This window comes from Acipenser ruthenus, chromosome 55 (genome assembly GCF_902713425.1).
Source record: "Acipenser ruthenus chromosome 55, fAciRut3.2 maternal haplotype, whole genome shotgun sequence".
In the NCBI taxonomy this organism is placed as follows: domain Eukaryota; kingdom Metazoa; phylum Chordata; class Actinopteri; order Acipenseriformes; family Acipenseridae; genus Acipenser; species Acipenser ruthenus.
The window spans coordinates 1,646,975-1,670,081 of record NC_081243.1 but is presented as its reverse complement, the minus strand read 5'-3'; the positions used below and the strand labels follow the sequence as shown (position 1 = coordinate 1,670,081).

Here is a 23,107-nt window from a genome sequence, read left to right as displayed (position 1 = left end):
CGCTGACACTGCCCCCTCCCCTCCCCTACACACGCTGACACTGCACCCTCCCCTCCCCTCCCCTACACACGCTGACACTGCCCCCCTCCCCTCCCCTCCCCTACACACGCTGACACTGCGCCCTCCCCTCCCCTACACACGCTGACACTGCGCCCTCCCCTCCCCTACACACGCTGACACTGCCCCCCCTCCCCTCCCCTACACACGCTGACACTGCCCCCCTCCCCTCCCCTCCCCTACACACGCTGACACTGCACCCTCCCCTCCCCTCCCCTACACACGCTGACACTGCCCCCCTCCCCTCCCCTACCCTACACACGCTGACACTGCCCCCCTCCCCTCCCCTACCCTACACACGCTGACACTGCCCCCCTCCCCTCCCCTCCCCTACACACGCTGACACTGCCCCCCTCCCCTCCCCTCCCCTACACACGCTGACACTGCGCCCTCCCCTCCCCTACACACGCTGACACTGCGCCCTCCCCTCCCCTCCCCTACACACGCTGACACTGCCCCCCTCCCCTCCCCTCCCCTACACACGCTGACACTGCGCCCTCCCCTCCCCTACACACGCTGACACTGCCCCCCTCCCCTCCCCTCCCCTACACACGCTGACACTGCTGCTTTTCCAGCTCTGTGTGAACTGAACTCTTGGGCATTTTCCACTGTTTAAAACTACAACAGAATTGCACACTCCAGCACTGTGCTTACCTCTGATCCAGCTTTTTAAAATGGAGGTTGAGCACAAACATGTATTTTCATTTTAAAATATATCTGGTACTACACTGGGTCAAAGAACTCTGTTTACAAGCCATGCTTTTAGATTAGCTAGCCCTTCCCGAGTCACCTGGAGGGTGAAATTATCTCCACCCCTTCACTGGCTTCTTTCCTGTCAATAACCAATCGGCTGCTTCCACTATTGACTGACATGCTTTCAGCCAGTAAACCAGCATTGACCCAGGAAGTAAAGCAGTAGCAGGCTTCCTGGAAGAGAAGGCAAGCAAACTGAGAACTTGGCATAATACCAGATGTAAAATAAAAATACATGCTTGCTATAACCTGTGTGTTTAAAAACAGCACATTTGAGCCTTGTGTAACTAAACAGGTGCAACATGACTGCAGTCCTCCCCCACTAAGACCCCCCTACTTCGAGCTCAATCTCTAAACCATCTTTTTCCTCTCACACCGCTCCGTCTTTCATTCCAGGGTATGGCTAAGAATGGGAGCGAGACCGAGATTGATGAGGGACTGTATTCCCGACAGCTGTAAGTATATGGCCGTCTTAATTACCATATAGATACTGATCTTTCCTTTTAGTTTTGCTGGCACTGCAGTGCTCAAGATGGCGCTGGCTGCTGTTACTACAAAGACACTTTGGCTGAGCTTGCCTACATTAGAAACCTGGCAGGCCACAGTAACACATCGAAGGGATTGCAGTAACATGGCAGTGACAAACATGGGCTTTTCATGTTGGAATATTCTGCATCAAAGCCTCTTAAAAGAAACACACTTCTGTACATGTATTTCAGATGTCTTGTATGCATTTGATTCCTTTGCATCATATCTTTTTGATAGCTATATCACTTTTTGGACATTTTTAAATGACAAAAATAACAACATGCATATGCAGTCAATTTGAAGACCTTTAACACTTCCAACAAATTGTGACAGTTGTTGAGATGCATTGTGAACCCATCCCTTAAAAGCAGGTACCCCCATTCAGACTTCAGATTTGATCATTAGTCAAGTGGCTCCTCCAGTGATCACATCATTTTCTGCTGTTGATTTGGGAATCATGGCTTCTGATGCCAGATGGTGGCAGACAATGTTTTTTAACTGAAGTCCAGACTGTCGGAGCTGTTCAAATGCTGTAATCTGGAAATAGACAAAGACGTGTAGCTGGGCAATTCGGTGTGACCCCTTCTGTGTCTAAATCGTGGACACGTTATCGAACCCCAAGGTTGGCCAGGTCAATCACACACCGCTCAATGACTGATATCTATCTAAGCAATATGGCATTGGGGAATCACCAGTCCACTGCACATGGGCTCACAATATCCACTTCAGTACAGCACCTGGAGTCACCATAAGCAACCAGACTGAGGAACGGATTGCAGGAGTCTGGTCTGAGGTCAAGAAGTCCAGCTTCAGCTCCTCCATTAACCCTTCGCGGTCCTGTGTCGGACCAGGTCCGACATTACAATTTTCCCTTTCCGGTCCTATGTCGGACCCTGTCTGACATCATCAAAAAGACGTAAAACACAGGTCTCTAGTCTTTTTTTCTCAGTAAAAAGCAGAGAAAACTATTTAATGGCCGAGTGAGACCGATAGGAGCCGAGAAAAGCCGAAAAAAAGAGGGGCTGATCTGAGCAATACACATAGCCCCTGCACCACAGAGACAACATGGCCATAAACAAACAAGATAGCTGCTTCCGCATCCAGCACTCAAAGAATATCTCAGACATTTGCAGAGCTTTTTGAGATGTTATAGTAATAAAATAATGACTTGGGTCACATTATTGAGGAGTTTGGTGATAAAACGAGTGATCAGGAGATGATTTATCGGTATGCACGACTATGAAGAGGTATGTGAAAAATACAGCGAACAAGGGGTGGGGCGGTGCTGGAGATGAGGTACTGAGTGTCCTGTTGATATGCAGTGCATTGTAAACCTGTTTTACTGTGAAAGAAAAATACTTTTAAACAAAATAAACTGGACCTGACGTGTCTGAGACGCGACGAGTGTCTGGACCACTAAGGGTTAACCCTACAACACCAAAGAGGCCGCTGGTTACTGCCTTGATCACCGGGAATGGCTGCTCTGTCATTGGGCACCTCTTCACTGCACCTTTTTATTTGTGATTTAATTTTTTTTTGTTTTTTTTGTTGTGGGTAGCTGGCTTGTTTCAAATTTTCTACCCGTGCCAACCCCCAGATAAGATTTTCCTCTTCACCATTACCATCATTAATCCTCATCTTCAAAGCCTGGCAGGTCAAAAGCTTTGAGCATGTTGCTGGCACTGTCAGTTACTACCCTAGTTACACGCCTCTGTATATTCCACCTTACGTTCATATTTCGAAAATGCGCTCTGATGTGTGATGCCTGTGTGTGCTCGCCAGTCAGCAAAACTGACTTTCAGAATTTATCGATGAAACTAGCTCCAATGATTTGCAAATGTCAAGACACGAAAACAGTAACAAAGCTTAGTGATTGTTTAAAAACCACCAGTAAGGAAGGTTGATCGGAGGCCAGCATTAAAGGGTCTTGCTGCTTTGCTCTGCAGGTACGTGTTGGGCCACGAGGCGATGAAACGCATGCAGAACTCCAACGTGCTGATCTCGGGAATGAGAGGGCTGGGAGTGGAGATCGCCAAGAACGTCATCCTGGCGGGAGTGAAGACTGTCACCATCCACGACTCTGCAGCAGCTGAGTGGAGGGACCTCTCTTCACAGGTACGGAAATGCAGCCCCGCCCCCTGCGCACTGCCAGTTCTGTTAAAAACACCATTGTTTTTTGAAACAGAATCTCTTTCTCTTTATCTGCTTATTAAAATGCTCTATAAAACTTGCAGATGACTGTGTTCCAGCTTTGTGAAATGCACACTAAAAGATGCATTTCTGTGCCAGCTTTAAATTATGGATAAATAACAGACAACCAGGATATAGGGGGAGGCAGGCATGTGTGTCGCACTTCATTTTTCCATATAGCTGGAAAAGCTCTTATCCGATTGTCATGAACCTTGGTCTTAAAATTATTTAACAAGGGGATATATATGGAGGTGTCTCTCTGTCCGTCACACATTATTCCACATACTGTAAATCAGTCATTTTAATATGTTACTAATACCCAGTGACATCTAGGTTGTGAATGTCACCAGATTTCATTAAACTAGCCATTTCTTCTTCTATACTATTCTGTACATGCTGTTGTATGTCGTGGTCATCAACTTTAACATCATATTTTGAATGGCAATGGGTGGGTGGATGTTACTGACAGGCTTCTTGTTTTGACTGCCGGTACCTGACACAAAGCTCTGGTTTTGCAGAGATGTTGCTAATGCACCTCTTCCTATTGTCATGTCTCTCACTCTCTGTGTTCAGTTCTATCTGCGTGAGGAGGACCTAGGAAAGAACCGCGCTGAGACCACACAGCCCCGCCTGGCAGAGTTGAACAGCTACGTGTCTGTGTCGGCCTACACCGGAGCCCTCGCTGAGGAATACCTGCAGCAGTTCCAGGTACAAGCGCCAGAGACTCCCACTCGCCCTGCAACCCAGCCTTGCCATTCAGAACCACCCACACTGCATTAGGAAATACTGAAATGCAGTTCAGAAACTCAATGGCAAACGCTTCTACGAGAGGTCTTCCTGAACTTTCTGAAGACGTCCATTAACAAAAGGATAAAAATGACGGGCGACACAAATAATTGCTAATGAGTGGGTTTAGTTGGCTTGATCGTGACCAGTTCTGTATTGGACCGCACTGTCAGATTTGATATTGATTGGTACTCAATAGCTATGTAGACAAGGGCAAACGAGTGAGACTTTGTTTTGTGTAATTACCGTGTTGAGGTTTTGATTCATTTTAATTTCTATCTATCGACTTTTAAACCATAGAGAATTACAGTAGAACCCCAGAGTTACAAACACCAAACTTACGAACTGGCTGGTCTACCGAACCCCCACTTTCAACCGGAAGTATGCAGTCACTCAATCATGCGTGCAGTGCTGCCAGATAGGCGTTCCTTTTGTTTAAAAACAAGCACAACGTTAACCCAGGTTTTCGTGGACGTTTTAAATTTGTATTTTTTCTACAGTTAGGATTTCGGGTAACTTCAATTTAGCCTTTTTCCACTTTATAGTACTGTTTTAAAGACTTTAACAATATGAGTATTGCATTACTGTGCTGTACCCTTCTACTGTTCAGATTGAGGGTGTAGATAGCAGGTGTACACATTTACTGAAACCATTGAAAAATAATTTTCAGCGTTTACAGGCATTTCAGAGTTACAAACAACCTCCATTCTCAAGAGTTTAGTATCTCTGAGCTTGTACTGTACTTTGGAAATAAATTGAGTGTCTGCACAGCCCTGCTTGTAGCCTGTTCTATGTATTCAGCCTGGTACTTTCTGACCCAGTTTCTCTTCTCTCCCAGGTCGTTGTGCTGACAAACCCCTCTCTGGAGGAGCAGTTAAAGATTGCAGAGGTCTGTCACAGCAAAGGGATCAAGCTGGTGATCGCTGACACTCGTGGACTCTTTGGGTGGGTGTGCATAGCCTGGCCACTTTATTGGGGCCTGTATGGGCATCCGTAGTGATCACTAAGTTATGCCAAGAATCAGTTCTGAGGCACAATTTTGGTGAAAACCACAGATTTTTCCATTTGGTAACAATCAATGCAGTTGTCAGCTCCTGTGAATTGGTTTTGTACATATTTATTATTATTTGTTTATTTAGCAGACGCCTTTATCCAAGGCGACTTAGAGACTAGGGTGTGTGAACTATGCATCAGCTGCAGAGTCACTTACAACTACGTCTCACCCGAAAGACGGAGCACAAGGAGGTGAAGTGACTTGCTCAGGGTCACACAGTGAGTCAGTGGCTGAGGTGGGATTTGAACCGGGGACCTCCTGGTTACAAGCCTTTTCTTTAACCACTGGACCACACAGCCTCCATATTTGATGCAACTGCTTTTATACAGATGTTTATAAACCAGGCACCATGTATAATTTATTTAAATATATTGCTTGCTTATCTATACTGTGGCTGGGGATTCTGCGTTGTTTTTTTTTTTTTATTTGAAAATATTTGAATTTCACGAATATAGGTAAAAATAAAAACATGGGGACCGTTTAAGTCCATCTGTCTGTCACATTCTACATGAACAAGATGACTAGGCTTATAAAAAGGTGATATGATATACATCATAATAAATGTGATGGGCTACTTGTTTCACCCAAAATAAGTGCAAGTGATCATTTTAATGATTTGACCATTTTGATGTAACAAAAACGTAATGTTAGGGAAAGTGTATTCATACCGACCACAACACATGATCTTCATTCAGGAACCGCTTGGTGAACTACAGTGAGCTGTGCAGTGGTCTTGTATCCTGATACAATGCATACCACTATCTCTATACATCAATCAATCTTTATTTTATATAGCGCCTTTCATAGTGGACCACCATCACAAAGCGCTTTACAAGAAAATCCATAATGCATTAAATACAGTGAAAAGTGCATAATACATGATATAGTAGCATAACACATTAAATAGTAGCAGCAACACAGCAGCTGATAGCAGATATGAGGCTTAACCCTTTGCGGTCCATTTATTAAGTGCGCGTCAGGCACGCCAGGTCTAATTTATTTTCACACGCGCAGTTAATTTTATACGCGCTGTTTAAAAGTATTTTTTTTCACAGTCAAACGGGTTTAAATGGCCCTGCATATCAACAAAGCACTCACTAGGCATCTCCAGCACCGCCCCACCCTTTTGTTTGCTATAGCGTTCACCTATGTAAGAAATAAATAATAATAATAGTCGTACATACCGATCGATCATCTCCGGATCACTCGTTTTATCACCAAACTCCTCAATAATGCGATCAAAGTCATTATTTTATTACTATAACATCTGAAAAAAGCTCTGCAAATGTCCATGATAGTCTCTGTGCGCTGACGCACTCAGCCAGCTTGTTTACTATGAACGCCCCATTATCTGATACCTGATACCATGTATGACTATTCATGAGATACGCTTTTTTTTTTTTTTTCCCCCCCGACTTGTCTCGGCTCCTGTCGCTCCCACTCGGCAATTGAATGGTTTTCTCGGCTTTTTCCGGAAAAAAAACGACTAAACACCCGTTTATTGCGTTGCTATAATGATGTCGGACCCAGTCCGACAAAGGACCTGTGAGGAATAATTGCAATGTCGGACCCAGTCCGACAATGGACCGCAAAGGGTTAAAGAGCATGGAAAGCAAGAGAGAACAGGTGGGTCTTGAGAGTTGATTTAAAGCGAGCGACGGTGGGAGCGTCACGCACCAAAGCTGGGAGAGAGTTCCAGAGAGTCGGAGCCATGAAGCTAAACGAGCGTTCTCTCCGAGTGTGGCGCGCTTTTACTTGGGGACAACAAGCATGCCAGAGTCAGAGGACCTCAGCCTGCGGGCAGGGACACAGTGGGTCAGCAGGTTGAGGAGGTACTCTGGGTGATGAAGGGCCTTGTAGGTGAGCAGGAGAGTTTTGAAAATGTTAAAGCATCATGATTCATCGATGGTGGATTATTACACCCCTAACGATAGCTGACTTGATTTTTTTTCACCCCAAACCCGTCGTACACACCTATAGACATTTCAGATTGCATTGGCTGTTATCTGATCAATTTTATACACACATTTTTACCGTTTTTCAGGTACTGTATGATTGTTCCCTGATTGAGGAGCCTGGTTTGCACTGTGGAAGCGCACCATATTAACCCTGTCTCTCCCCTCAGCCAGCTGTTCTGTGATTTTGGAGAGGAGATGATCGTGTTGGACCCGAATGGAGAGCAGCCTCTGACTGCAATGATCTCGATGATAACAAAGGTAACTCAACGGTCTTCTCAAATATATAAATTTGTAATTGTTTCCCTTACCATTTTATGATGTCCTGTAATTTTATTCTGGGTAGTTTGGGGTTGCTCCAATATTGAGTAATTTTCTGACTTTTGAGCTTGTCTGGAGATAAGTGCCGGCCACTGAGCAGCCTTCCTCATGCATGTGACCTTTCAACTCTGCCATCTATATCTGTGTAGAGCAGGCAGGGCTTGTTGAAATGCTCTATTGTCACATGACTTGAATGGAATGAGGAAGGCTGTTCAGTGCACGGCACTTAGGGTTCTCCAGACAAGTTCAAGCAGCTCAAAGCAGGTAAAGGACAATTTAAACAAAAATGATCCACAGATCGACTCGTAATGATTGCAGGCAAGTAGGAAGGGAAATGTTAACGATGTGAAAATGCCTTCCAAAGCATTATAGTAAGAGTAATTGATCAGTGTTGTGCCTGCTGATGGATTGACGTGTAACTCGCTGGTGTTGCTGGTTCCAGGACAGTGCCGGTGTGATCACCTGTCTGGACGAGGCGCGACACGGGTTCGAGAGTGGAGACTACGTCACCTTTACTGAGATCCAGGGCATGACTGAACTCAACAACTGTGAACCGGTCGAGATCAAAGTGCTGGGTAAGAGAGTGAGCCAATGAGACTGGAAGGAAAATTAAAAGTATGGGTCAAGTACTCCTTTAAAGAGGGGCAGGGATCTTGTTAATAAAGCTAATAAAAAGCAAGAGAATGGACTTTAAAGCTTTGGTTTGCTCTCCTTTTAAAAAGGGGGGGGGGGGGAGTGTTCATCTTAGTAAAGCTGATACGAGGTAAGAGAATGGATTTTAAAGATGCTTAGCAGGGAGGCCAGTGATGCTGCCAGTGCTAATGAGAGAGAAGATACTGGATTTTCTAGATGGATTAGGACTCCTTTAACCAGTGCTGGTTAGCTCTCTCTAATACCTGCCCCCCTCTTTCTCCCCAGGTCCCTACACGTTCAGTGTCTGCGACACCAGCTCTTTCTCGGATTACGTTCGAGGTGGGATCGTTTCACAGGTCAAGGTGCCCAAGAAGATTTCCTTTGTAAGTCTTAACTCCTCCTGTAACACCATCACTGCTGGGGATTGCATATAAAGGAGAAATTAACGGGTAGTTTTCAATGATCCGTTATTGGCTATACCAGTAAAACCATGATGATTTTTTTTTTTTTTTTTTAAACTGCCATTGAGTGCGACTGTCACACTTCTAAAACAAAGCCGTACCCTGTTCTGTCCCACAAAAGTGTGTGCACAGAGTAAGTCATATTCTGATGCACTTAACACTCCCCCTGCATGTCTTTACATTTCTGCGGGAAGAGAGAGGGACATCTCTATAGCAGTGGCACTGCTCTTTAGATTTAAATGACTCTCAAATGCAGGATTATTGTGTTTTTTTTTTTTTTTCTTTTACTCTGGAGTGATTTTTTTAATGTTCTTTCTTCCAGAAATCTCTCTCTGCATCTCTGGCTGAGCCAGAGTTTGTCCTGACAGACTTTGCTAAGTTTGAGCGACCGGGTCAGCTGCACCTGGGCTTCCAGGCCCTGCAGCGGTACCAGAAACAGCACGGCCGCAGCCCCAAGCCATGGAGCCAGGTAACCAGAGCTGCGATGCAATCACTGTGGCTGATGGGGCTGTGCTGATACTGTTAACCTGTCGATTTCAAAACAAGAAAAGCTTTACAACTGAGTACCAGTCGACGGCAAATAACTTTTGCACTGGGTGTTTTTTAAAAGCTGATTTGGAAGAGTTTTCCCATCATTATTATTTATTTCTTAACAGATGCCCTTATCCAGGGTGACTTACAATTGTTAAAAGGTATCACATTATTTTGACATACAATTACCCATTTATACAGTTGGGTTTTTACTGGAGCAATCTGGGTAAAGTACCTTGTTCAAGGGTACAGCAGCAGTGTTCCCCCCCACCTGGGATTAAACCCAAGACCCTCCGGTCAAGAGTCCAGAGCCCTGACCACTACTCCACACTGCTGCTAATCATCTGGGCCACTGACATTTTCACTGCCTTACTACCAAGGCTGTAAAATGGAAATGTTGCAAAACTAGCAAATGCAATTGATTCCTTTCCTTAAACTCGAGCTACCGCTGTGCAAACTGCTATATGTATTTTTGTACCCATTGTTTTGTGTTGAGTAACATGTTTTATTCTATTTAATTAATATCGAGACACTCCAAATTTCTTAAAAGCAAATACATGTTTTGGCACACCTCTAGTAGCTAACAATAATTCCATTGATCTCGCTCGTAAAACACATCCATTTGATTCGTAGGTCTGAAGTGTGCAGTTTTTATAGAAACCTCTTATTGAAAACATGGATTTTCATTTTGAAACATCCGGTACTACACTAAGTTCCTAGTTTGCTTGCCTTGCCTTTTCCTTCCACTGCTTTACATCCTTGGTCATTTCACTCCAGCAGTGTCTTCTGGGCCATGTTACTGGCTGAAAGCAGTCAGTGATTGGTTATTGACAGGAAAGAATTCAGCGAAGGGGTGGGAACAATTTCACCCTCCAGGTGACAAGGAATTGCCATGGGATGCAGGTGTGATTTTAGTCATGCTTTCATTTGAGGAGTTCAGAGCAGATTTACCAGGGGCCTGACTGTTCAAACTCCTGGCACCCTGCTGTTTTTGAGTCCTGTATTACTGTAACACAGAATGTCTTGTGGTGTTTGTGGCTGGTATTGATGGTCGGTCTCTCTCGGCAGTCGGACGCCGAGGAGTTTGTCTCCCTCTGCAAGTCTCTCAATGAGTCTCTCTCGGGCTCCGCCAAACAAGAGCAGCTGGACGAAGGCTTGCTGAAGAAGCTGGCGTACCTGGCAATGGGAGACCTGGCCCCTGTCAATGCCTTCATCGGAGGACTTGCAGCGCAGGAGGTCATGAAGGTAGGAGCCCCAATCAGGGGTCGTGCTGCACTTGGTAATGGTTTAGACCGGTCCCGCACATGGCTCTTGAGTCTTGTATGGCTGTTTTGGTTTCAAAGTGAAGAACCCAGTTCAAAGCTTTTAATGCTTTTAAAGACTGGGCCATAATTTCAAAGCGTTTTCCTCAGTTCTTAAATTCACTCCTGTTTTTTTTGAAAGGAGGAAAAAAAAATTGTGTTAATATTATAAAATGAAAATGCATTGAGTGCTGAAGAGGACTTGAAATACATAACATGGTTGATTTGTAAAAATAACAGGTTGTGTTTTTTTGCCTCTAAAAAAACAGTGAGTGCATTTTAAGACTGAACTAAACACTTTGAAAATATGCAAGTACAAGTGCAGTTGCTAGAACTATTTAAAAATATATATATATTAAAAAATTTAAATAAGATAGACCACAAGAAGACAGTGTCATATAGAGTTATGTAATTTTGCTGGCAGTACACTACTTGTGCACTTGATGGCGCTGCAGACCTACTAAATCAATGTAATGTTGGTTAGAACTGAAGAGCAGCTGCTGAACCAAGTCAGTACACCTCAGCAAATTGAGTATTGCAATAAGAACCCTTCAGAATGATTTATGAACATAATTTTAGCTACTTGACATTGATTTTCTTTTTATATGTCTTTTTTTGCACAAATCTTTGGTTGCTTTATTTTCTGCTGTCTTCTTTGCTGAAGTGTAATGCTGCTAGTCTCCTCTCTGTGTTTCTGATGCAGGCCTGCACAGGGAAGTTCATGCCTATAATGCAGTGGTTGTACTTCGATGCTCTGGAGTGTCTCTCTGAAGAGGAGGGGGTCATGCTGTCGGAGGAGGAGTGTGCACCAGTGAGTATACAGGAGCCCTGCAGCCTGCCATCTGCACAGGCTTGCTGGAGTTTGTGATGCGTATGGGACAGTACTGCAGGCAGTGCCAGTCTAAGACACTAGATTAAAACTTCATATGCTGTAGTTCTAGTATTAGTATTTTATAGTCTGGTTCCGCGAGCTGTGTACAGGACAGTACTGCAAGGCTCTGCCCAGCACAGCAGGCAATGCCAGCACACTAGATTAGAAGTGTAAATACACATGATGTTGGGTAGCTGCTGCACTTCTGTACAGAGTTTTATCTTAGTGTTATGCAGTGTGGTACAGAGAGGCGCTGATGTAAATGTGTGTCTTGTTTTGACGTCTCTCTTTCTCTCACAGAGGAACTGCCGCTACGATGGTCAGATCGCTGTGTTTGGGTCCAAGTTGCAGGAGAAACTGTCCAAGCAGCGCTACTTTCTGGTAATATATTGTCATTCCTGTTTGACCATGAACTGGCTGAAATAGGGTACAGACTAGGGCTGTCAGTTAAGCCTCCAAATAGCAATCTATTAATTGGGCACACCAAACATAATCGGTCAAAAAATATCAATTGTACCGCACACAGAAATTTGCGCCCCCCCTACCGGTATGATTATTAACCCTTTGTGGTCCATTTATTAACTGCGCGTCAGGCACGTCAGGTCTAATAAATTTTCACACGCGCAGTTAATTTTATACGCGCTGTTTAAAAGTATTTTTTTTCACAGTCAAACGGGTTTAAATGGCCCTGCATATCAACAAAGCACTTACTAGGCATCTCCAGCCCCGCCCCACCCTTTCCTTTGCTATAGCGTTCAGCTATGTAATAAATAAATAAATAATAATAATAATAATAATAGTCGTACATACCGATCGATCATCTCCGGATCACTCGTTTTATCACCAAACTCCTCAATAATGCGATCCAAGTCGTTATTTTATTACTATAACATCTGAAAAAAGCTCTGCAAATGTCCATGATAGTCTCTGTGCGCTGACGCACTCAGCCAGCTTGTTTACTATGAACGCCCCATTATCTGATACCTGCTACCATGTATGACTATTCATGAGATACGACTTTTTTTTTTTTTTTTTTTTTTTTTTTCCCCCCGACTTGTCTCGGCTCCTGTCCTTCCCACTCGGCAATAGAATGGTTTTCTCGGCTTTTTCCGGAGAAAAAACGACTAAACACCCGTTTATTGCGTTGCTATAATGATGTCAGACCCAGTCCGACAAAGGACCTGTGAGGAATAATTGCAATGTCGGACCCAGTCCGACAATGGACCGCAAAGGGTTAACATCATTGCTTCAGTAAAAGCTTGTGCACAGCAATGGAATGCATGGGGTAGTTAACTGTAATGTAGCTATGTGCGTGGTACTGTAGGAGTACCGGCATAAAAATGTTTTCAGCTGTGGGCGGCACTGATTGTACTTCATCACCTAGATGTGGACATCTATCGGGAAACCCAGACAGAACACGCGGCCCGGTTTGAAAAATACATTGTAAAAAACTCAAACGTAAAAAACTATTATTCCCAGGTTTAACAGTTCATTTTGAAACATCAGTCAGTTTTTTCTTCAATGTGCACAATTTATTTACATGTTGTTTGCCAGGAATACAAGCTTGTCGACCTGCTCTGGATCCAAGACGGCATGCTTTTTGTTTACATTGAATACACAGAGTACTCAAAACATTTTCAAAACTGATTTGACTTAGACTTTGTAAACGATTGCAAATAAAGCCCATTCTGTTCAAATGTTTATTCATGTCATTTTGATTATAGTGTGTGTGTGTGTATATGTATGTGTGTGTGTGTATATGTATGTATGTATGTGTGTATGTATGTAATATATATATATATATATATATATATATATATATATATATATATATATATATATATATATATATATATATATATATATATTAAACGCATAGCTTTGGTTGTGTATATGCGCTTTGTTATGTATGCAATATACATCCATTTATTTAAAATATTTGATACTTATTTACATCGTTTCAGTTGTACAGTTTTGTATGTACATGATATATACCTGTATATACACATTTATTTTCTAATATTTAATTTTTTAGTTTTTTGAGGTTGCGCTTTATGTAATGTCTGTATATAAACACATTTCTGTTCAAATGTCCGTTTTTATTTACAATGAATATGACGTTCTTGAAATAAAACTGCGGCTTATATTCAATTGTTTGTCCTTTCATTATAATATTTATGTATTCAATACGCCGGTTAAATTAATTTAGAATATTTAAACACAAAATCATTTTTTCTGTCTCGTGTGTGTCTCTAGGTGGGGGCCGGCGCGATTGGCTGCGAGCTGCTGAAGAACTTTGCTCTGATTGGTCTGGCGAGTGGGGAGGGTGGGGAAGTGATCGTGACGGACATGGACACCATTGAGAAGTCAAACCTCAACAGACAGTTCCTGTTCAGACCCTGGGATGTGACGGTAAGGGCTGCTTGATTTCAACCCCACTCCACTCCCCTGACTCTCTAAACATAAAGAAACCCATGAGCGAGAGGAGCCCATTCGGCTCATCAGTGCTGATTTGATCTGAAAACTTTGATCTGATTCAGCATCAACAACATGGCTAGGTAATCCTTGGTCGCCCATTCTATCCCATCACCATTCATGTGTGAAGAAGTGTCTCCTTCCCTCTGTCCTATCTCCACTTCATTTCCAACTGTGTCCTCTGGTCCCGGTTTCTGTGCTTAGTGTTGGTTAGGGTTTGTCAACTAAATAAATTCAGTTCTATCTTCGCAGCTCATTCTTATGACCTGGTTGTTCACTAAACTTGAAGATGAAGTCAGAGACTGCACTGTATTAACCCTCTCCTCTCTCTCTCTCTCTCTCTCTCTCTCTCTCTCTCTCTTGTAGAAGATGAAGTCTGAGACTGCACTGTATTAACCCTCTCCTCTCTCTCTCTCTCTCTCTCTCTCTCTCTCTCTCTCTCTCTCTCTCTCTCTCTCTCTCTCTCTCTCTCTCTCTTGTAGAAGATGAAGTCTGAGACTGCACTGTATTAACCCTCTCCTCTCTCTCGCTCTCTCTCTCTCTCTCTCTCTCTCTCTCTCTCTCTCTCTCTCTCTCTCTCTCGTAGAAGATGAAGTCAGAGACTGCACTGTATTAACCCTCTCCTCTCCTCTTCTCTCTCTCTTGTAGAAGATGAAGTCTGACACCGCGGCGGCTGCAGTAAAGCAGATGAACCCCGACATCCGAATCACAAGCCACCAGAACCGGGTCGGTCCCGACACAGAGAGAGTCTACGATGATGACTTCTTCGAGGGGCTGGACGGAGTGACCAACGCGCTGGACAATGTGGACGCCAGTGAGTAATGGACAGGGCACACAGTGTGTGCTTATTATTATTATTATTATTTATTTCTTAGCAGACGCCCTTATCCAGGGCGACTTACAATTGCTTAGCACTCTCTTCTATAGATTATCATCCATCACTATTAAACAGTCCATTTAGAAACACTGATTTAATTCAATGAAATGCAAACATTTCAACTGGAAGTCTTTTCAATATGTTCAAATGTTTGAATACCCTGTAAAAGACTTGTAGTTGAAATTTACTATGTTAATATTAGCTGATGGGAAGGCTAGTATAGGAACGAAAGCAAGCTCTAGCTGTGCCATCAGTTAACTGAATAAGAGACTTCTATCACTCCCCACTGAGAATACAGACCCCGTGTACAGGTTCATGTGGCCTAATTTGAGAAACGCTGACGTCCAGATGTCTGTTCAGCCTGTCTTGTGTTAATAGAATTGATGCCGTTCACCATACGTATCCAGAAATGATATCTAACAAATATTTGAATGATTGTTTGCTAGGGACGTATTGATGAATCATGATCCTTTCTTTACATGATACATCGTAATAGAGGTATGCATCCGTTTGTATCGTGATACAAGATCAAAAATACAGCATAGCTCATTGTAGATCACCAAGGGCTTCTAGAATTAAGAATTAGTGTGCTTAATAGTTGATATGAATATTGACTTTTCCTTCTCATTTAATTTTTGTCTAACAAAATGACCATTTGATCTTATTATGCATCATACAAGCAGCCCATCATGACCATCACATGTATCATGATGCGGATCATATTGTAACATTAATGTGTCGTGGCACCCCTAGCGTCCGCCAGTAATGACATATCTGATAGAAATGAAATGCATACCTCTTCATCAACTCATCAATGACTGAAATCCTCTTCTGCCCCACCATCTCATTCCCTCCCTTGTCCCTCCCTTTCTGCTCGTAACCTCAGCGTCATCTTCGACTCCACCCTCTCCCTTTCTGTCCATATCTCGGCTATAACACGCACCTGCCGTTTCCACCTATTCAACATCTGCAAAACACACCCCTCCATTTCCTTTTCTGCTACTAAACTCCTGGTCCACTCTCTTTTTCACTCGCCTCGATTTACTGTAACTCCCTCCTCCTTGGCCTCCCCTCCTACGCCTTTGTACCATTACAACAAATTCAAAACGCCTCTGCCCGTATCACATTCAACCCCTCCCGCTCCTTCCATACCTCCCCTCTCCTCCTCAAGTCACACTGGCTCCCAATCTGTCGTTGCCTGTTCAAATTCCTTACCCTGGGGGGGGGGGGGAAGCTCCCCTTCATTGGAATAAACTCCCCCTTATCATAAAACAGTCACTCGCACTACGTAGTTTCCGCTCCTCCCTCAAAACACATCTCTTCTCCCTAACCCATCCTTCTGATACTCCTGACCCCTGACCTCCTGTTATGACCCTGCTTGCCCGACCCTGACCTAGCCTCTGGCCCTCTGCTCTCATTTAAGCAACAATTTGTATCACCACCCTAGCCCAGTAAACTTACCTTTTTTCTTGGTTGTACCATTTTGTTTAAATTTGTAAAGTGACTTGGTTAAAGGTGCTATAAAAATAACATATAGTAATGTGTTTTGCCTTGCATGAATTTACCACTGGGCCAGAAAGTACGTGGATGGAAAGACGACTCCCATTGCATAGCAGTTTGATCCATTCCTGGTTTCACTGAGTTTAGCAAGACTCACCTGAGGTTGTTACCTATACACTGTGCCAGGTCAAGCTTATAATAAAACCTGGAACGGGTGAAACTGCTATGCAATAGGAATCTTATTTCCATCCCTGCATACACCTGTACAACCCAGGCTAGATCAGAAGTAGAAGTGAAAGCCACTTTGAATTATGTAGTTTTGCTGTCTTATTTCCATTCCTGAAGTGGAAACGGATTTGTCTGTGTGGGGTTTCTTTAATAATAATAATAATAATAATAATAATAATAATAATAATAATAATACTACTACATAATAATAATACTACATAATAATGTAACCCATGCTGCTAAATAGTGATGTTTTCAGGTGCTGCTTCAGATTTGTCTGCAAACATTGCTCCAAAATGCCTCGTGCTTTCCAACACTGGCCCAACTTGCAAGGGAAACTCTGTAAAGCGATGCACGTTGTGTTCTGTGTAGTGATCCTCTCCTCTCTCCTCACTCTCTCTGCAGGGATGTATATGGACCGGCGCTGTGTGTATTACCGCAAACCCCTGTTGGAGTCTGGAACTCTGGGGACCAAAGGGAACGTGCAGGTGGTCATCCCCTTCCTGACAGAGTCCTACAGCTCCAGCCAGGACCCCCCGGAGAAATCAATCCCCATCTGCACCCTGAAGAACTTCCCCAACGCCATCGAGCACACCCTGCAGGTGAGAGAGCAAGACACACTGATTTCCTCAACGCCATCGAGCACACCCTGCAGGTGAGAGACACATGCACGCACGCACTCCCCCTGCCACACACTAACTGTCCTGTCTTGTCCCTGTGCAGTGGGCCCGTGACGAGTTTGAAGGTCTCTTCAAGCAGCCGGCAGAGAATGCAATGCAGTACCTCACGTGAGTATCCCTTACTGCTGCACCCTGCCTTTCAATACGGCAGCCCTTACTGCTGCACCCTGCCTTTCAATACGGCAGCCCTTGCTGCTGCACCCTGCCTTTCAATACAGCAGCCCTTACTGCTGCACCCTGCCTTTCAATACAGCAGCCCTTACTGCTGCACCCTGCCTTTCAATACAGCAGTCCTTACTGCTGCACCCTACCTTTCAATACAGCAGCCCTTGCTGCTGCACCCTGCCTTTCAATACAGCAGCCCTTTCTGCTGCACCCTGCCTTTCAATACAGCAGCCCTTACTGCTGCACCCTGCCTTTCAGTACAGCAGCCCTTGCTGCTGCACCCTGCCTTTCAATACAGCAGCCCTTACTGCTGCACCCTGCCTTTCAATACTGCAGCCCTTACTGCTGCACCCTGCCTTTCAATACTGCAGCCCTTACTGCTGCACCCTGCCTTTCAATACTGCAGCCCTTACTGCTGCACCCTGCCTTTCAGTTCACAAACAGCGCCCAACACTCAAATTTCACTGATTTCTTCTTTACATTTAACCTGCTGTTTCGATGGTGGTTGCTGTCATTTGATTGTTTCTGAGCTCTGCTGCAAGATCAGCAAACACATTACTTTAGACATTTTAAGAGATCCTCCACCTCACCCAGTGGCAAAGTAATCATTTCACTGTTGAGTCGAAACGTTAGTCATTGAATTTACACTGAAGACACAGAGAGACTAGTCGAAACGTTAGTTATTTAATTTTATTAAGTTTCTTTTAGTGTATCTGTTGAAGACGAGAGCCTTCCAGTCAACGTTAGTCATTGAATTTACATTAACGACACAGAGAAAGCCTTCTAGTCAAAACGTTAGTCATCGAAATTGTTTCTTTTAGCGTTTCAATCGAAAACACCAAGAAAGACTTCCAGTCGAAACACGGAATTTATTTAATACTGCTGATCCAATTGTAATGAATCCTGCTCGGAAACCTTTTGAAGTCACGGAGAGGCTCAGACTCTGGGGTGTGTGGTTAATGTCTCTCTCTCTCTCGCTCTCTCGCTCGCTCCTCCTAGAGACCCCAAGTTCATGGAGCGCACTCTGAAGCTGCCCGGCGCCCAGCCCCTGGAGGTGCTGGAGGCTGTGTATAAGAGCCTGGTGACTGACTGTCCTCAGAGCTGGGAGGACTGCGTGGCGTGGGCCCGGAACCACTGGCAGTGCCAGTACAACAACAACATCCGCCAGCTGCTGCACAACTTCCCCCCGGAGCAGGTGAGCAGCACGGCACTCCGCCCGGCCGACCCGGCTCTGCACCGCTGTGGACAACGTGTTGCATCAACGAGAAATTTAGGATTGAGATTATTATTTTTTTTTTTTTTTTTCAAACAAATGGGAAAATCAGCAATTGTAAGCCAGTGCATCTGGGATTTTTGAGTTTAGGGAATGCATTATATAATAATAATAATAATAATAATAATAATAATAATAATAATAATAATAATAATGTTTTTATTTATTATTATTTTTTTAATTGCTCGTCTCAGGAACCGAAAATGTTCTGAATTGTTTCCTACAAGGACTCGAGCTCCCAGAAGCAACTTGCTTGTCAGCTGAGTTCCTTCAGCGAGGAATGGAAAACCGTGCAAGAGACATTCGTCAGCTTTATAGTTTTACAGATGCTATGAAAAACAGCTACAAATTAAATATGCGTTTTAACATATGTGCCTCTTTCATATAGGAAAATGTGAGATCTACATTCTGTTATTCTTTACTCTAGGTTAAATAAACGAAGTCTCAAGGGTGTGGGGTGGGTTACCGAGGGTTACCGAGCCACGTTGATGCTGAATCACTGGGATTATTATTATTATTATTTATTTCTTAGCAGACGCCCTTATCCAGGGCGACTTACAATCGCAAGCAAATACAAATACATTCAAGTGTTACAATATAAGTCATACAATAAAAACAAGAAATACAATAATTCTCAAGTGTGACAAACCACAATTCAATAATACAGCAGATAATAGTGAAAGTTACATCAGGATATGATTAAATAGTGATAGTTACATCAGGATATGATTAAGTACAAGATACTACAGTTTAAACACTTGGCAGATTACAATATTCTGAAGTACAGGATTAAATGCAGTAAAATAGGCGGCAGATAAGAGCAAAGTAAAGCATATTTAAATGAAGGGTGATAGTGTCCCAGGATACAAACAGAGGAGTTCTACAGGTGCTGTTTGAAGAGGTGAGTCTTAAGGAGGCGCCGGAATGTGGTCAGGGACTGGGCAGTCCTGACAGTCCTGCAAGACCTGACTTGGAGTTTCTAAACTGCATTTAAACTAAGCCAAGCACAGAAACCAGGACCAGTGATCAGCTGGCAAATTAAGTGCAAATAAACTTAGGACAGAGGGAAGGAGACACTTAAGAGAGTGGTGAGGGTATAGAATGGGTTACCTGGTTATGTTATTGAGGCAAAATCACTTGGATCAATTAAGACCCGACTATACACATGAGTTCTGAGATCAGTCAGCTACCGGGAATTGGACGAGCTCTGATGGGCTGAGTGGTCTCTTCTTATTTTGTAAACTTTGTTATGTGAGTGACCAAGCCCATCTTTCATCACAGTTGACCAGCTCTGGTGCCCCCTTCTGGTCAGGACCAAAGAGATGCCCTCACCACCTGGAGTTCAGCACCAGCAACGTGAGTACCTCTACTGTTAGCTGAACTGTAAAACCTGCTTGACATTGCAATGCTTAGAATCAGACTGCTTAAACAAACTGTGTCTGATGCTGTTGCTAACAGCTTTTGGATTTCTTAAGGAAGATTTAAGGGATTCCCTAGGAGAACAGTCTGTTATTATGAAGTTCAGTGGAGGCTGTAGTGGGGTGAAGTCGTTTTTACACAGAATAGGAATTTAAACTGTAAATGTAATAGGGAATGGACGATCATTTGAAAGTGTCATTATTGTATCTTAATGTTATAACTTCCATAACATTGTGATTTTATACTTGTTCTTTCTCACGCTTTTTTTTCTGTCTGCTTTTTAAAATAGAGCCATAACAGGGGTAATGTTTGATGCCCTGATTTATTTATAAATACATTTTGTAATATGAACAAAGGAGCAATACATTTCAATACATTTCTTCCAACATTAGTTCCCCCCCCCCACCCCCCCGAAGTTGCAAATACATTAAAGAGAAAAACCTTTGAAATATTTGATAGTGTCACCCAGTTTCGTATTCATGCAGATATTTAGGCATAGATTCCAAAATTACTTCAGGATCATTTCATGGTTAATTGAGGAGCACTTGTGTGTGTCAATTAAGGGTAAACAAATATTTATTTGACAGTTGACTAGTCACCACTTAAAATATTAATAAATCACGTCTTTGTCTGGTCTTGTTTCGTAACATTTGGCTGTGTGTGCTCTATATATTGTAAAACTGCTTAATGTTCTAAAATGCTTTTATATTTGAATGGATTGTATGTCTCTTTGTATTTGTGCTTGCACTGAAACCGCGCACTTCACAATAGTGTTACCAGGCTTCAGGCATTTAGAGAAAACACCAACACGCTGAAAAGTTAAATGCCAGTACCCGATTGATTGATTGATTGATTGATTTTCTCCCTCGCAGGACCTTCACGTGGATTACATCATGGCGAGTGCTAACCTGCTAGCCAAGACGTACGGTGTGCCGGGTTCACGCGACCGCGCTGCCTTGGTGAAGATCCTGGACACCGTGCACGTGCCGCAGTTCACTCCACGCTCTGGAGTCACGATCCACGTGTCTGACCAGGAGCTGCAGAACGCCAACACCTCCACCGGTGAGACGCCCCACCTCCACGACTCATTGAGCCGCTTGCTGCGAAATGTGAAATAAAAGGAAACACTGTCACCATACGACTCGCCCTGTGCAGGGTGCAATACGAAATGCACCGCGATCCATGTGATGGTCCTGATGGGTTACTTGTATAATGCATAGAAAGATCAAGTGATCATATAATCATTGTCAGTGAGCTATGGTGTGGTCTTGCATCACAGTACAAACGATACATACCTCCATTACGACGTATCGTGTAAAGAAAACATCACGATTCATCGCTTTACACAGCTAATCGTTGCACTTTTAGTGATAATCTGGGGCTGTTAGACTTTTAACAAATCTTCGTAATCGGGTTTTTTGGTTCCTAAACGGTTAAGCTTCAGTATTAAACGTGCTCTGAGCGTTTAAAACAGCAACGCATTGAAAATGTTTGTAACCAATCAGAAAATCTGTCATAAGAACCCTTTGCCTCTAATAGTTATACAAAATGTATTTGTGAAGATAACTTGGTTTAGCTTAAATTAAATTACATTTATTTCATTGTTAAAAGAAATACAAAAACACACAAAATAATGAGGATTAGGGGATTTTATTAGTTTTAAACATTTTACCATTGTCACAGATATGCCTGTCGGCTGTAGTGTTTATATAGCAGTGTAATGTTGAATTTATTTTCCGTATGCACAGTACTGTTGTACAAACGTAGTCTCATTTTACACCAGGGTATCACAGTAACAGCAGTCTAATGGAGGGCTCCTCCTGTATGCTTCTGTTTTTAAGTATTGCAGTATGACAGCCCTGCTGTGTAGCTCCAGTCCGTTTTAATGACGCTCTCTACCCCTCTAGATGATTGCAGGCTGGACGAGTTGAAGAGCCTTCTACCCAAATCAGATTGTCTGTCGAAATTCAAGCTGACTGCTATTGACTTTGAGAAGGTGAGACAGCATCAGACCTGAATTACAATGTACCGTATTCCTTCGAATTTAAGCCGCAGCCCAAATTTACCACCCTGAGACGCGCTGAATAAATGGACCGCTAAGGGTTGAAGCTAGCCAACGTGACTATTTCCATGTCAGTCATTGCTGTTTAAAGTTGCTTGCTCAGCGGATAACTGTTGTTTTAGACAGGCCATTTTTACAGCTCTTTCAGAAGACCCAGGTGGAAATTTATCTGTAAAATCAGCATGGTTTGTGGAGATATGACGTTTCAGATGAGCAAGCCCCAGATTTGTTTTGCACAGGTAACAGAAAGGCTTGTCATTCAGTTGTATAACTGCATAGTCCGGTTCCCACTTTTAATTAAGGGTTCGCTTTAGCATGTTTTCATCCATGCTGCTGGACGGGACAGAAGGCTGTCCCCCATCTTTCGAAACCCGTACCACAAAACGATCCATTTACTGTAATAATTTAAACGTCAATTACAAACACAACCGCGGGGCACACTAGAAACCTTTCTCTGGTGATGTCATGGTAGGTGAGACCAGACATATATGAGAGAAAGTATAGACATAAAGAACTAGCGCCATCTATTGGTAGAAGTTGTTATTTTTTTAATGTGTGAATTCTTGGTCGCGGATATTTATTTGCCATCCACAGTAACGAAAATGGTTGTCCGCTTATGTTCGTGTTAGTGTTCAGATTTGTCATGATCAACCAAAAATCTTTTGCGATTCACGCATTGGCCACCGCTGGCTTAACCTATTGCAATGAAACTTGGTATTAATGTTATTCAGCACAAGTTATTGTATCGGATTCTGGGGATATATAGAGGTTTTTGCCTGTATATATGGAGAGTCACCTATTAAATTATGGTGAGTCGTATTAACTTTATTTAGCAGAAGTATCTGATTCAGTATGTGATTTTGGGGATGTATGAAGGCGTCAATCACACCTTTTACCTGTCACACATTTTTACATCTCTTGAGGACACAAGACTTTATTCCAAGTATTGTAAATCAATTATTTTAATACTCCTTACCATGATACTAA

The 23,107-nt window shown here is 43.2% G+C and overlaps 1 protein-coding gene across 2 annotated transcripts in view; it reads left to right on the top strand.

Moving 5' to 3' along the window:
- The window catches only part of LOC117401766 (ubiquitin-like modifier-activating enzyme 1), a 47,354-nt gene that overhangs the window by 17,311 nt on the left and 6,936 nt on the right, over positions 1 to 23,107 (top strand). For both annotated transcript variants that reach the window (XM_034002589.3, XM_034002588.3), the window contains exons 3-21: positions 1,207 to 1,265; positions 3,285 to 3,453; positions 4,102 to 4,236; positions 5,153 to 5,259; positions 7,494 to 7,584; positions 8,087 to 8,219; positions 8,563 to 8,660; positions 9,061 to 9,207; positions 10,338 to 10,514; positions 11,274 to 11,381; positions 11,742 to 11,822; positions 13,698 to 13,853; positions 14,565 to 14,730; positions 16,927 to 17,123; positions 17,245 to 17,309; positions 18,366 to 18,561; positions 19,921 to 19,995; positions 20,931 to 21,120; positions 21,966 to 22,054. In XM_034002589.3, coding sequence (XP_033858480.2) covers positions 1,207 to 1,265; positions 3,285 to 3,453; positions 4,102 to 4,236; positions 5,153 to 5,259; positions 7,494 to 7,584; positions 8,087 to 8,219; positions 8,563 to 8,660; positions 9,061 to 9,207; positions 10,338 to 10,514; positions 11,274 to 11,381; positions 11,742 to 11,822; positions 13,698 to 13,853; positions 14,565 to 14,730; positions 16,927 to 17,123; positions 17,245 to 17,309; positions 18,366 to 18,561; positions 19,921 to 19,995; positions 20,931 to 21,120; positions 21,966 to 22,054 — 2,439 coding nt within the window. The remainder of the gene's footprint in view (positions 1 to 1,206; positions 1,266 to 3,284; positions 3,454 to 4,101; positions 4,237 to 5,152; positions 5,260 to 7,493; positions 7,585 to 8,086; positions 8,220 to 8,562; positions 8,661 to 9,060; positions 9,208 to 10,337; positions 10,515 to 11,273; positions 11,382 to 11,741; positions 11,823 to 13,697; positions 13,854 to 14,564; positions 14,731 to 16,926; positions 17,124 to 17,244; positions 17,310 to 18,365; positions 18,562 to 19,920; positions 19,996 to 20,930; positions 21,121 to 21,965; positions 22,055 to 23,107) is intronic.